The sequence below is a fragment of the Stegostoma tigrinum genome, chromosome 13, assembly GCF_030684315.1.
Source record: "Stegostoma tigrinum isolate sSteTig4 chromosome 13, sSteTig4.hap1, whole genome shotgun sequence".
In the NCBI taxonomy this organism is placed as follows: Eukaryota; Metazoa; Chordata; class Chondrichthyes; order Orectolobiformes; family Stegostomatidae; genus Stegostoma; species Stegostoma tigrinum.
The window spans coordinates 39,688,622-39,702,804 of NC_081366.1; the positions used below are offsets into that span (position 1 = coordinate 39,688,622).

At 38.9% G+C, this 14,183-nt stretch overlaps 1 protein-coding gene across 4 annotated transcripts in view; it reads left to right on the top strand.

The window, feature by feature from the left end:
• The window catches only part of LOC125458307 (pro-neuregulin-2, membrane-bound isoform), a 641,394-nt gene extending 628,301 nt beyond the window's left edge, over positions 1-13,093 (top strand). For all 4 annotated transcript variants that reach the window (XM_059650701.1, XM_048543492.2, XM_059650700.1 and 1 more), the window contains 3 exons: positions 357-484; positions 4,252-4,470; positions 9,207-13,093. In XM_059650701.1, the coding sequence (XP_059506684.1) occupies positions 357-484; positions 4,252-4,470; positions 9,207-9,852 (993 nt within the window). In that variant the 3' untranslated portion in view covers positions 9,853-13,093. The remainder of the gene's footprint in view (positions 1-356; positions 485-4,251; positions 4,471-9,206) is intronic.
• The last annotated feature ends 1,090 nt before the right edge of the window (positions 13,094-14,183 follow it).

A 14,183-nucleotide genomic window follows, 5' to 3' on the forward strand; every position in this document is an offset into this window, starting at 1 on the left:
CAGCTCTACACCTTGTTATCTCAGATTCTCCAGCATCTGCAGTTCCTACTATCTCCATAACAGGTTAGATATTTTTCTTTAAAAATGATTAGCCTTCTTGGGAATACTTTAGGTTTCGAGGAAATACCACCAGAGAATCTCCAAAAGGAACTTGAAAGGTATCAACTCAGCCTGAACCTGTTAATATGTAGTTTTGAGTAATTTGCCATCATTTGCTTTTCATCGTTTCCCATGTGAATATTTATCATAGTTTTCTTCACCAATTAATTACGAACACTAATTATGTTCAAATCTTGATGATTGTGATCCTTATTACTTGCGTCTGAAGTTTCTTTTATTTTTTTCTCCATGTACAGTATGTTTCCAAAAATATCCCAGCCCCTGAACACGTGAGACGACATGAAACAGAAACTTCATTTTCTGCGAGCCAGCTGTCGTCGACATCTCATCACTCTTCCACAGCTACACACACATCCAGCCATAGGTAATTAGCTGCTAATGACAAGTACTGCCACTTCCATATGAAGATGATAATGCAAACAAAACATTTACTACTTTAACAAGGCTATTGAATGGTTTCAGAATTATTGTATATATTAGTGTAAACTTGTTGTGTTTGTTACTCTAACATGCCACCAATCTTCATGAAAACAGAATACAAATAATGGGTGATAATGGGAACTGCAGATGCTGGAGAATCCAAGATAATGAAATGTGAGGCTGGATAAACACAGCAGGCCCAGCAGCATCTCAGGAGCACAAAAGCTGACGTTTCGGGCCTAGACCCTAGGCCCGAAACGTCAGCTTTTGTGCTCCTGAGATGCTGCTGGGCCTGCTGTGTTCATCCAGCCTCACATTTCATTGTACAAATAATGGGAATGTGCACATAGTACATTCCACTAATTCTGTATGTAACTTCAATCTTCACAATTAATGCTTTCCAAATTCTTCTCCATGAATGAATTATGTGACAATGTCAGATTAAATGGCCAATTTTTGTTTTGGTCACAGAGAGATGCTCAAATTTAGTTACATTACAAGTAAGAACCCATAACTTTGTTGTAAAATAGTCAAAACTCAGAATCTCACTTATTTACGATGACAATAGAGTCACATAACTTTACAATTCTAGACAACAGAAGAAAACTTGCTACAAATGCATCAATAAAGCAAACTCAGCATTTTTCTCTTATGCTCTGGAAACAACATGATGCAAACATGAATTAACAGGTGAATTTGCACCTGGTAAAGTGAAAATCCATTTGTACATCAAATCGTAGAGACAACAAGAACAAATCTCCTTAGTTAGCCACCCTAATGTCAGCGAATTCTGTAGCGTTCATCTTCTTGATGAGCAATTCAGCTCCTGTCTTTTGAGGATGTATCGTCCAAATTTCCTCAACAGCAGTTCTTACTGTTGTAGGAGGCATTATTGCCTCTTCATTGGCCTGAACACAGTTGTCAGTCAATGGGATTCAAACTTAGAATGCCCCCGTGACTGCTGAAGCAGCTGCTTAATCTCGTCACTCAAGACTATGTCCTAGTGGATTCACAAAGCTGTACACCAGTATCAAATCAGTGGCATGATCCAAGCTTCCAAGCAGCTATAAATGGCTCCCTGAGGCCCCATCCCCTCAGCAGCCAGAATTCATGACTGCTCGGGGCCTCTCTGAGCCTAAATTACAGAGAGCTAACCACAGCATTTCAACTGCACAGAGTTTGCAGCCATATGCTGTCACCCCTACTTCAGACTAATCCAAGTAACCATTGTTCACTTTTGGCTGATGTTCACACTTACCCTTGAACAGACCTATAACCTATTATTATCTAATGAAGGCAGGGTTTAATGGATCAACCCTTGGTACATTCTGTACCTTATATGTTCCAACATCCAGTCAACCAGAGGCCACTTCTTCAGGTGCTAGCCCACAATGGGTCCACAACAAAACACAGACAAAAATCCAAAAATATAGATTCCTTCACAACAGATCTATTTTTCTCAAATGCAGGCATTTTAAAGCCATGAGGGCAATTAACCATTGAATGCATTGTCCCTCTTTAAAGTAGAAGTTTTGCCTGCAAATATATAAAGAGTGGGGTTTAAAATGAGTGATTTAATTAGTAAAATATTTTATTATCATTCAAATGAGGGATTGTGAAATTTAATTAGTATATGCTTGTGATTTCCATTTCTAAAACTTGCTGTGGGATTCTTCCTATTTCTTTATGCCAGCAGTGTATCTTATTCCAAATACAGGTTGCACGCTACTGATTTACAATAATCTTATCTTTATTTTTCCATTTAAATCAGTAAACTTATTTTGGACTTTAAGCCACTTTAAGAATGCCAGTGACATTCTACACTATTACCATCTTGTTTGCATATTTAGAGGCTGTCCTGCATCTCTGAAAATGCATTAGTTCTTTCATAATGAGTTACACATGTTAGATTTTCTACTTGCCTTTCACTATTGTGCAAGAAGTTGTATTTTACAATAAGTTAACAGATGCTTCAGCTATTATTCTAATTAAATGGCTCATTAGCTGTTTACAACTGTAGAGTGCAGGTGCGTTATAATCACTGTTAGTTAATGCCCTTCTTCACTATTGTCAAACTTGCATGTTTGAAAGTTATTAATTCTTGTGCTTTTGTTAGTTCATTAAATATGCTGAAAAACATTATTCATTAAGGGTTTGTCAGGCCCATCATTGTAAAAGAGCACAGACAAATAGGAGAGTGTGAGAATGGTATATGCGCAACAATGCCCAGGCAGGAAATCACATTTTCTTCATAAATGCATAGAATTTTACAGAACACAAGGTCACTTGGCCCATCATGTCCACGTCAGTCAACAAATATCTGACTACATTAATCCCGTTTCCCAGCTTCTGACTCATAGCCCATTTGACACTGATAGATACTTTCATTTTAAATTTATGACACTAGAAATGTATTAACAGGGCTTGGTATGTAGTTCTTCTTTGCTGTAGCTCAGAATTTAAAATATATGTATGATAAATAAAACTTGAATAAATAAGCAAAGTAATATGGGAACTGGAAATTGAAATAAAAGCACAAAATACAGGACATATTCAACAGATCTAGCAACATCTGTGAAGCGTAATATTTCAGGTCTGTGATCACTGACCAGGATATATAAATTGGTGAATTTTCTATGCAATTAACTCTTACCTTCCTGGGTAAATATTCATGCATAAAACAAAGCAAATGTTCTGACTCAGACTTCATTGCCAAGGCATTTTTCCCATTTCTGCATTGAGTAATAGATGAGGCAATTTTGATGTTGCACATCCATGACCAATGCTCTGGCAATATTGATTATGAAGTTTTAGTATTTATTTGTCATCTTCTTCGCACATCAATATATAAAACATTAGGCGATAACACTGTTGTAATTGATTTTACTGCGGACTTTGTAGGATGAGGTGTATAATACACACCTGATCAGCTGCCACTCATTTTCTAGCAGTGCCATGAGATGAAATTCGCAACTGAAATAAATAAATAATAAATGAAAGTTACACTTCGTAGGCATTTGTTTTACTCATACATGGGATGAGGGCATTGCTGGATAGGCCAGCATTTGTTGTCCATCTGTAAGTGCCTAGAGGGCAGTTAGGAGTCAACTACATTGCTGTGGGTCTGGAGTCACATGTGGGCCAGACCAGGTGAGGATGGCAGAATCCTTCCCTAAAGGACATTAATGAACTAGATGGGCTTTTCCTGACAATCGACAATGAATTCATGGTCATCATTAGATCTCCAATTCCAGATTTTTACTGAATTCAAGTTCCACTGTCTGTCATAGCAGGATTCAAACACAGGTCCTCAGATCATTACCTGGGTGTTTGGATTAACAATCCACTGATAACACCATTAAGCCATTGCCTCCCCTGTTATTTTGTATCTGTGACCCATAGCTTCCTAGCATCCGCCCTCTCAAAGCTTGCAGAATCCCATGTGTTTTGTACTAGGAGAATTCAGCAATGGTAATGCCATTCACTGTCAAGGGGTGATGGTGAGGGATGGCCATTTCCTAACACTTGTAGCAAGTGCTCATAAGTTACAGTTTTAATTGTAGTCATCCTACAAGCCAAAAAGTTAGTTTTATTGAAACAAAAGCTTATCTTAAACTTGATACTCTCTATTGTCTTAGTGCCCATTACCTGTATACTCAATTAATAGCGTCTGTTCAACAAGTCTGATAAATATATGACTGTTTCCCATAGAAATGGCAACCACACGTGGAGCCTGGATCGGACTGAGAGTGGAACTTCAGAAATGCATTCTGGAATGATGACATCATCATTAGAAACCAGTCAATGTAACAGCCCCCTGGAACCACGAGGCAGATTAAGTGCGGTTTGTAGTCACCATGACACAAGGCATCCAATCTTCCATTGCAGGGACTCAGTGGATTCTCTCAGAGACTCACCTCACAGTGACAGGTATGAAATAAATCAGATTATATACAATGTTTGGTGCTAAATATTCTTATTTGTGGACTGGATCATTCCAAATTATTTTCAAACAATTGAATGGCATTTTCCAGCTGTACATCTGGTGGAAGTCCGATGGACATTTCGCAAGATCAGAATACCCTAATTTTCTGCCTGCAGTTTATAGGCATGGCTCTTTGGGCCTGGATCTGTGCATCAGGCCATGCATATGAATTGGGCTAAAATATCTGAGGGCCTCAGGACATTATCAGCATAAATACATTCTGTCTCATCCTTCTTATCTCAATGATAGCAGAGCATATCAGTCTGATACATCTAACTTTGTTTATGACCTTGGGCCGCAAAGGTTGTACAAATATCTTCTGATACCATATCCCAATCCATCCTTCATATTTTTGGCAAAATGTAGTGAGATTCTAGGAAGGCAGCACTGAGCTGCTAACTTGGGGAAATGTAGCTTGTTAAGGAGGATTATAGCCTGATTAACACTGCAACTTGCTTCATTAATATTCCGCTTTCTATCTTACAAGCTAGATGTGAGAATGCTCAACATGCAAATCAGAGCAGGTACAGGGTGATTGCAGATCACCACTTGCTACAGAGTACTACCATATTTCATATCAGGAGCCAACATTTCAGGGCAGCTCAACATGGGCACTGGCCACATGCACCCCATTTCCACATATATTGACATTGTCATGGCACATTGACAATGCACTTACAGGACTCTTCTGCACTTCAGGGTTGTATCTCTATCTGCAACTGTAATGCCTGACATAATGATGTTGTAAGGGCACTTTGAACTCCGGGGCATGCACCCAGCTCATGGACAGGACTGGACTGCATTTCTGGGCTCTTTTCTCTCTGTCATTGTGCTTACTCACTTTGGGACTTACTTGGATGCTCACAACATCTAGCCCTGACATTGTCTTGCTGTGCCTTTTTGCATTTTGCTAGTTCAGCCAGACATACCAGGCATATGTAACTTATGTCATGCCTCGCCATTTAGCCCCAACACAAAACCAGAAAGCTTAACAAAGTGTGAAGCTGGATGAACACAGCAGGCCAAGCAGCATCTCAGGAGCACAAAAGCTGACATTTCAGGCCTAGCCCCTTCATCAGAGAGGGTGATGGGGAGAGGGTTCTGGAATAAATAGGGAGAGAGGGGGAGGCGGACCGAAGATGGAGAGAAATGAAGATAGGTGGAGAGGAGAGTATAGGTGGGGAGGTATGGAGGGGATAGCTTACATGGTCGTTAGCAGACCTCAGTTAAGTCAAGGGAGATAGCCTTCAGTCAGGAGATCCTGGCACAGTAAGTCAACGTTCCACCTACAGCATCAGTCCAGGGTTTAGACGTGGGCAGTCAGTGACTCAGGGTGGTCAGAGTCAGGATTCTCTCCAGTAAGGGGTGGGGAGCCAAATGTCGGTCAGTCCACCACTTGTCTTGTCTCTGCCTGTCCGTCAGGCTGTTTTAATCCTGGAATTAGAGATTCGGAAATAATAAGGAAGGTGGAAGTGGGTGGCGGAGCTGTTGCGTTTGGTGTAGTTGGGGAGGTGTCCTGAGTGAGTGACTCGATTGTGCAGGCGGGATTCAGGGTTAGTGCTGTAGGAAGTTGGGGAGGAGTGAGAACGAGTGAGGCAAGGTGTCGCAGGTGATAGTGAGAGTGACCAAGCATGAGCCTCGGTGGAAAATGGTTACACTAGCAAAGATGGATTGAGTGATAGGTATTGGAAAGAAGATGGTGGCACTTATGCTGGTGGAAAGGGTGAAGGAATTTGATCCTTTTTCTATAGTGCTGGGCACTGTTCCGGATGGCACCTAGTGGCAACCTCAGGCCAAGCTCGTATGGTCTGGCATTGAGGCCAGCACTGCTGGTCCTGGGGGAAGATGAAGTCCTGAATCTGCAACACTATATCCAGCAGAACCTCCAGGCCTCTCCCTGTAATGCTGCCAACTTCTGCAATGCCTAGAGTAAGTATCAGAGGACTGACAGGGTGACAGTGCTTATTTGTGGGCATAAGGATATTGAGGACATTTGGCAGATATCCACAGTGACGGGTTATTTAAGGCATGGAATGTGGTAATATGGGATACAATTAGGTATGACGGATGCCGTGGAGTGAGGAAGACTGTTAATGTGGCAGTTATTAATGATACAGTGAGAAATCTGACATGGCCTGACAACGAGAACCTCTTCAAAAATTCAGCATACCCCGCAATTAAGCTAAGAAAATGTACGACTCAGCTCATGGTCTCAGTGACAGACAGACAGAAACTTCTACCCAAACAGGGTAGACGCCGTATGTCCCCACACCCACATCAAGCAATTCACCAAACAAATGAATGCATGCTCATCAAAGTTCGTCCCTGAGCCCCATGATATTTTATAGGGAGAGCAGAGATGTTTTGAGGTAAGCATAACACTGTTCAGTTACTGGTATCACAGCCCTGTATATTTGTGTATTTGTGTATTCTAAAATAATTTTTTAGACTCTTCAAACTATTTTTTCCAGAAATCCAGTTGCACAGTTTTTTTCACGCATGCTGTTTCTTAAACTTCAGAATGTATATTGCCTTAGTTAAATTTAAAAGTCAATCTACTATTACACTTTGGATTTATTGGAAGAAAATGTAATAACTAAAAATCTGGCAATAAAATATATTGACCAACAAATCCACAAGAAACATGCAAGTTAGGCTAAATGCCACTTCTGTGTAAAGGAGTGACTTTAACCTCAGTAAAGACACAGCATTAACCTACATTGCCACCTGAGAACTTTTTGCTGGCATTATAAACAGCCTTGTGTGCGAGTCCTGTAGATCACTGAGCGAATGGACTGCCATTGGCCCATGCAAGTCTTTAACTGCTATCAACCAATTGTGGCATTCACAACTTCTCTTTGTATATACTTGGGATGTTAAACACAAATAAAGTTCTTAATCCTGAGTTCTATGCAAGATCCTTAATGGAAGTGTTAATGTGTGGTGAGATCAAGCTTTCTTCCAGTTGCAAATCCACCTCACCTTTGTCTGCCAAAAGCTGCCCCATGAAATACAGGTGGTTTGCGTTTTCCAATACAGAGTTCCTTCTTTTCAATTTAGGTGATTTTTTTAATATCTCCAACATGTGAGCTTCTCTTAAAGAGCAAATCAAATGGGAGATGCAGGTCTGGTAGAGTTGTTTCAGTCTTGTTTAATCAAAACATATTAATATCGCTTCAACGTAATAGTAATGGGGGATTCATTAGTTTGGGGAACAGACAGGCATTTCTGAGGCCATCAACAAGACTTCAAGATGATATGTTGCCTCCATGGTGCCAGGGTCCAGGATGACACAGAGCAGCTATAGTACATTCTTCTAGGGGAAGATGGGCAACCAGAGGCTGTGATCCGTGTTGATACCAATGACTTAGGTAGGAAGAGAGATGTGGTCCTGAAATGATAATTTAGAAAATTAGGTAGAAAGTTAGCAAGCAGAACCCCAAATGAAACAATTTCCAGATTGATCCCAATGCATTAATCAATTCCCTGATTGAAATTGTTGATATACATTGTGAATAACTAGGTTCCAAATACTGATTACTATGGCATTTCACTGTCACCAACTTCTGCTCCAAAAAAGATCCATTCTTTCTTACTTTCTAATTACCTGTCTGCTAACCAACAACCCAGGTATTAAAAATCGGATGATGAAAGTTGAAAATTGATAGTCTATATGTTACTGCGATCATGATGAGAATTATCCCAGCTGAAGACAACAAAGGGCTAGTGCAATAGTGAAACAATGAAAGACATTTTTATCTGGCCACCAGTGTGAGACCAGGGGTAGATGGGCTACCAATTTGCTACCTCCTGCTGGTGTTCTAGCTTACTGACATGTTCCTGTCTTGAGGCCAATTTTTAACAGCCTGGCAATGGAAGTAGGGGGGTGGGGGGAAGGGAAGGTGAGGTGATGTGATGATGAGTAACCAAGAGGTCCTTAATGGCCCTATCAAGTTCAATGTGCAGAAACCAACTGTAATTTCACAGGTAGCTGTGGGGGTCCCTTAAGGTTGATGATTGGAGGTGACATCCCAGCTAGAGCTCTAGGCAGATGGAGTGAAAGCTAGCACTCCATCTGTTATTTTCTAACACACCCCTCTATGTCACGGTGATATGCTGACCATGGTTGCAGGCACAAGCTGTTCTGTGGATGGGTTCCGACTGATTCATAATGATAGCCTGGAAGATGTCCCTCTTTATATTTTCATGGTGTCCTCCAAAGGTGCCTCCCTCTTGATGTGCTCCCTCTGTCTGACATTGGAAGCTCCCATTTCCAACAGTGAGACTGTTACTGTCAAAGGTGGGGTGGGGTGGGGGGGCACAGCTCCCACTGTAGCTAAGTGCTGGTTGGTCAATGCAGACTCAGTCACCTAGCCTCGACATTCAATTGGATAAGACTGATGGCGGCTCTTAATTGGCCGCCTCCTCAAAAATTATGCTCTGAGATCTGCGTATCCCATCATACACGGATTCCCAGTCAAGAATCAGCATCTGCAAATAGACATTCATCACAGAAACCTGCATGAGGTCAGGAGGAATAGTCGATGCAGGGAAAATTTGAAAAGATAAAGTCATGGAAATGGAATATATCCTGCAGACTGACAATTTAAAATGGATCTATTTGCACTTATTTAAACTACCTTGCACAATGTCAAGTCACGATGCTGTTGATTTTCTTTAGGTATGTGTCTGCCCTCACAACACCAGCTCGGTTATCGCCTGTTGATTTGCATTACTCTCTCCCTTCATATGTGCCTGGTTTTGAGATGTCTCCCCATGGATCTACCCATGCAACGTCATTGCCTCCAGCAGCAGTTGGATATACAGTGGAGGATGAACAGCCTTTGTTGAGAAGATACCACAAGTACCAACAAGACAACCAGAGACACGACCCCTACAAGCAACGCCACAGCTATCTTCATGACAGCTTTGGAAGTCTACCCCCTAGTCCAATGAGAATGGCAGAGGATGATGAGTACGAAACAACACAAGAGTACATCCCAGCATTAGAAAGACCAAAGAAAACGGCAAACAGCAGTAGAAGATGGAGAAAAACGAAACCAAATGGTCACATTTCACACAGATCTGAATGCGATTGTGACTCAAACTCAGAAAGTTGCTGCTCTGACACTGATTCTGATGGTGAGAAAGCAGGAGAGCATACACCTTTCTTAAGCACTCAGAACCCTCCAGCAGCAAACATAGAAACGTCAGTATTCCGGTCTTCTGATAGTAGGACTTACTCATCCAATAGGCACAATGTACGAGAGGACTTACACACCCGAATGACACGTGTAAAATCAAATCAAGACTCGACCCCTGTGTAAATGCCATAGATCTGCAACTGTAAAAATATTTTATTTTATATAATTATCAAATATTCTAAAATTAAATTAAACATTTTATTTTCATTTTAGCAAAGTTGTCTTACAGCTAACAGGAAAGTCTTTTATAGGAAAACATGTATTTATATGTAAAATATGATTTACAGTTAAAGATGATGGTGTGCCAGATTTTCACATCATAATTAGGATAATATTGTGGTGCCTTTTGCTGTATGCTGATACCAGATTTCCTGCTGATGTTTCAGTTTTTTAATGTTTCTATCTTGGACTTGTTATATTATACATTTTAATTTTTTGTTTTAATTTTACCATGGTCTTTTTTACATTTGGACAGTTATAATTCTTTGAATTCTGGACATGGACATCTGTATCTGATATCATTTATGTATGTACTGGTTCCTGCAACATCAAGTGACACCTTGGCTGAACTCTATTTTAGTTGATTGGGAGGACAGTATATAGTTATATTTATTTTTCTGCCCTCTAACAGATTAATAAATATTTCTTACTTTTAACCAGAAGAATATAGCAGCGAAGATTAGATTAATATCTGCAGCCCATCTCAACCTAGGAATTTACCAGGATCCCTTGGCATCAGATTGGCAGCATGTTATCTGACTCTACTTTACTGACAATCACACCAACATAAAAATTCAAAGGTCAGTGCAAACCAGACGTGACATTTAGACGTCACTTAAGAATCTGCAACATTTGCAGTTATTTGAGTTTTCTTCATCATCATTCTCAACTGTTTTCACCAGAAAAGTACAAAAGCACCATTTGACAAAAACTTCAGACCCCTTTCATTTTAATGTTATTCTCAAATATATTTTGAAAATGGTCAGATTGGAAACTGGGAATTAATAAGCAACAACTTTGTGGTAATTTGTTTTTGATGGGATTTTTGCAACATGATTTTGCATGTCTTAACCATTCCAAATGGATTGATGCATGGAAAGCTAGGAATGAAAGATTTAACATGTTTTTTAATGAACTGCATAACTTTTCATCTCTTGTCCTTTTTAGTGCAGGTTTATTATGGGTTCTGCAAATCTTTTATTGGTACATTTCAACTGTTTGCCGTGCAGGGCTGTGAAATATGGAATTAGCATTATCCATTTTGAAATAAACCTATATTCTTTACTTTCAATGAACCCCAATGCTTGGTGTAAAACACTGCATGCCAAACAGCACAGAGCATAAATCTATAACATGCAACTGAGGAAACACAGTGCCCACAATTTAATGATTAATTGTTTTCTCAAATTCCCACAATGTATTCATCTTAAGCACAATTGTGAGAAGGCCCAGCAGCCAGCTGTGAAGATTCCATTTATATTACTCCTTCTACAATTGATTTGCTTCAGAAATGATAAAGCATAAGGCATAAAGTTGTAGCATCAGTTTCTTTTCTTTAAAGAAGTAGGTGCAGTGTGTGACTTTTAAATACTTTATTTAAAGTTAATTGCTGCCTTTAGTTCTTCAAAAGACTGTGATCATGTGTATTAAAAATAAGCATGAATTTGTGCACTCCAGTGATTCTATGTTTATTGGCACTGAAACATTTCTGGCAAGAACTCTTACACTGCTGGATCTCTATCTTCAAGATCTGTGAATCTTGAAGTTTGTAGGCTGGTTGTTTTCATAAAACATATGACATGCATTTAGCAGAAAAATGCTGGAAACCAGGACACATTTCATCTTAATGGGGCAGGCTGGAAAAAAAAGAGAGGGCGAGTAAAATATTTTGCAGAAGGTGAATGTCACATTATGTTTTTGATTTTAGAAAAAGAAACAATTATTTAAGGGAAAACTTACATCACTTCAATCAATGATGGCTGCAATGCTCATTACACCTCTAACTTTTATTTAACTTTAACCTTTCTTGAAGTCATTTGAAGTGGTATTTTACAACATAACATGTTGTATACCAAGTAATAGATTTGAGAATAAGTGTTCCAATCTTAACACGAATATACCTGTGATTCTCTGGAGATTCATCTATTGCTTGGTCTGTTGAATCAGCCTTCCTATAGTGAAGCAGGATTAAAAGAATGCATTTGTTCTGCACTTACTTGCACAGTTTTATAAATAATCAACTATTTATTAAAGTACCCTATCTAATCTTTATACTATGGGGTTGGTTAGCAAAATTAGGCTCGGATTTTGGACTGCCAGGGCAATGGTAAGATAAAAATTACTGACAGCAATGATTTTCATGTTGGTCTCAATTTATGCATCAATTTTCCTGCTGGAAACAAGCAGAAGCCTCATGAAGCTATTGCAAATCAGGATCCGTAATGTTGTTAGATTGCCAACGCTATTCTGCTGGTTGCTAGTATGGCATTCGCCCAGTGCAAAACCGTCCCACAGGGTGGAAAACTGTTAAGGCAAGCCATTTAAATTAAAACAATCCTTGCAAGCAGGGCTGGAAAGAACAAATGTTAATTTATTTAACGTTTGTATGGCAACAGTGTGGCCCTTTATTGCACCCACTGGTCCCTGTTGAAACTTTCCAACCCAACCATCAAAACAGTTTAGGCTTTGCCCACAGCTTTTAGTAGATAATATAATTGTTCAGTGCATTGTCACCTAGTATGCTTCAAAAACCAAAACCTGAGTCTCAGTTCTGGTACTAATATGTAGTTGTGTGATACAATGAATACAAGTCCATTTTGTTTATTTTTTAATTGCATATGTCATTTAAGTGCTGCTAAGATGATGCTACCAATCAAACCATAACTTACAATTTTTTACACTATTTTCCTCAATACTCCAATGACTTCCTTACTTTCTCACTGAAAACTGTCAAAATAGTTGAAACTGAATGCAATTTACATGGCAAACCTCTTTATATCTAGATGATTGAAGATGCCTGGTATGGAAAACAATGTGAATCATAACAATCATAACATTGAGGGCTGTTCTTCACTTTGAAATGCATTTACTTTGTAATTCAACATTTAGAATTAATCAGTTCCAGTCATGCAAACTGGATTGTATTTTCTAATGGCCTAGATACAACTCTGTATTTTTATTCTATTGTTAATTGTATATCTAAATGCCAACCTACTAAAGATTTATGTTGTCAAAAGTATTCTCCACTGCATTTGAAGAAATCAACTTGCAATGTAGACCTCTTATGTGAAATAAGATTGCCAATATTTTGTTTCCCTTCTGTTTTTAGTTTTTGTTAGTAACTGACTTTTTCATTTGGAACAATCTTGACCCTTATTTTGAAATAATCCAATAAGATTCTTACACATTTACACGTGATACATGGCAGGATCTTAATTTGTATTAAATATATATGTTTTTTTGATTTTTTTTGTGTTTCCTACATCACTTTTTCTATCCCCTCCACCCCCACCATTGCCTATATTATCCCCTGGCATGAAAATGTTCAGTAATGAAGATGTGTGTGAAAGTAGGTTTTGATCCCCATTTGTCTCAAACCCTTCTGCCCATAGCTTCAAAGATGTAATTATTTCCAGTGGGAATTCACAAGTTATTTATGCCTGCTTTGAGTGGGCGATCACAATGTAAATGGTTCTTATATTCCTTAATTACGAGCTTCAATTCAAATTATTATAAAAAGCCCTGCACAAAGTGGTATTTTAATCTTCGAAGCTGTGCTAGATACTTATCAGTTGTTGCTCTACAATGAAATTTTGCATTGGCATCTCATGCGTTTTGGTAATAATTCATTACCCCTTCAATAACAGCTTTTGGTTGTTCTACAGCATTACTCAGAAAAAAAACTTCAAAATTTTATTTCTAATCAGATAATATCCTCTTTACTTCACTGCATTAATAATTACCATGCAAGATCCTATTGCCATTCATTTAAAAGAATTAAAAGAAGTTTTATGATTAGACAGATCATGACACTGAGAAAAGATTAGAAATGAATTTCAGCAAAGGTTTGCAAAATCTTCCCTGACACTGGGGAATTTCATGCTTGAAGAGGCAGTTTAACAGCTATCTCATACATAAGAGGATTTATTAGGCTTTTCTATAAGTGCTACAAGCAAATACCTGTCATATCTGACTGTCACCTCAGAATAAGATAGTGCCCCACCATCTCGCGAGAGTGATCAGGTCCCAGTCAGAAAACTACTGCTTAGATTATTGGACTAAACCACATTCTTCAATGTTTCATAGCCAAACAGAGGTTTATACACCCTGCTGTAGTATAGTAAGTAATTGTCCATGACTGACAATAAAATGGCTATTCCCAAAAATTGTTTTCATGTTAAATTCTAAAAGTGCTTTTTATCCTAATGGCAGATAACATTCATCTTGTGCTCCTC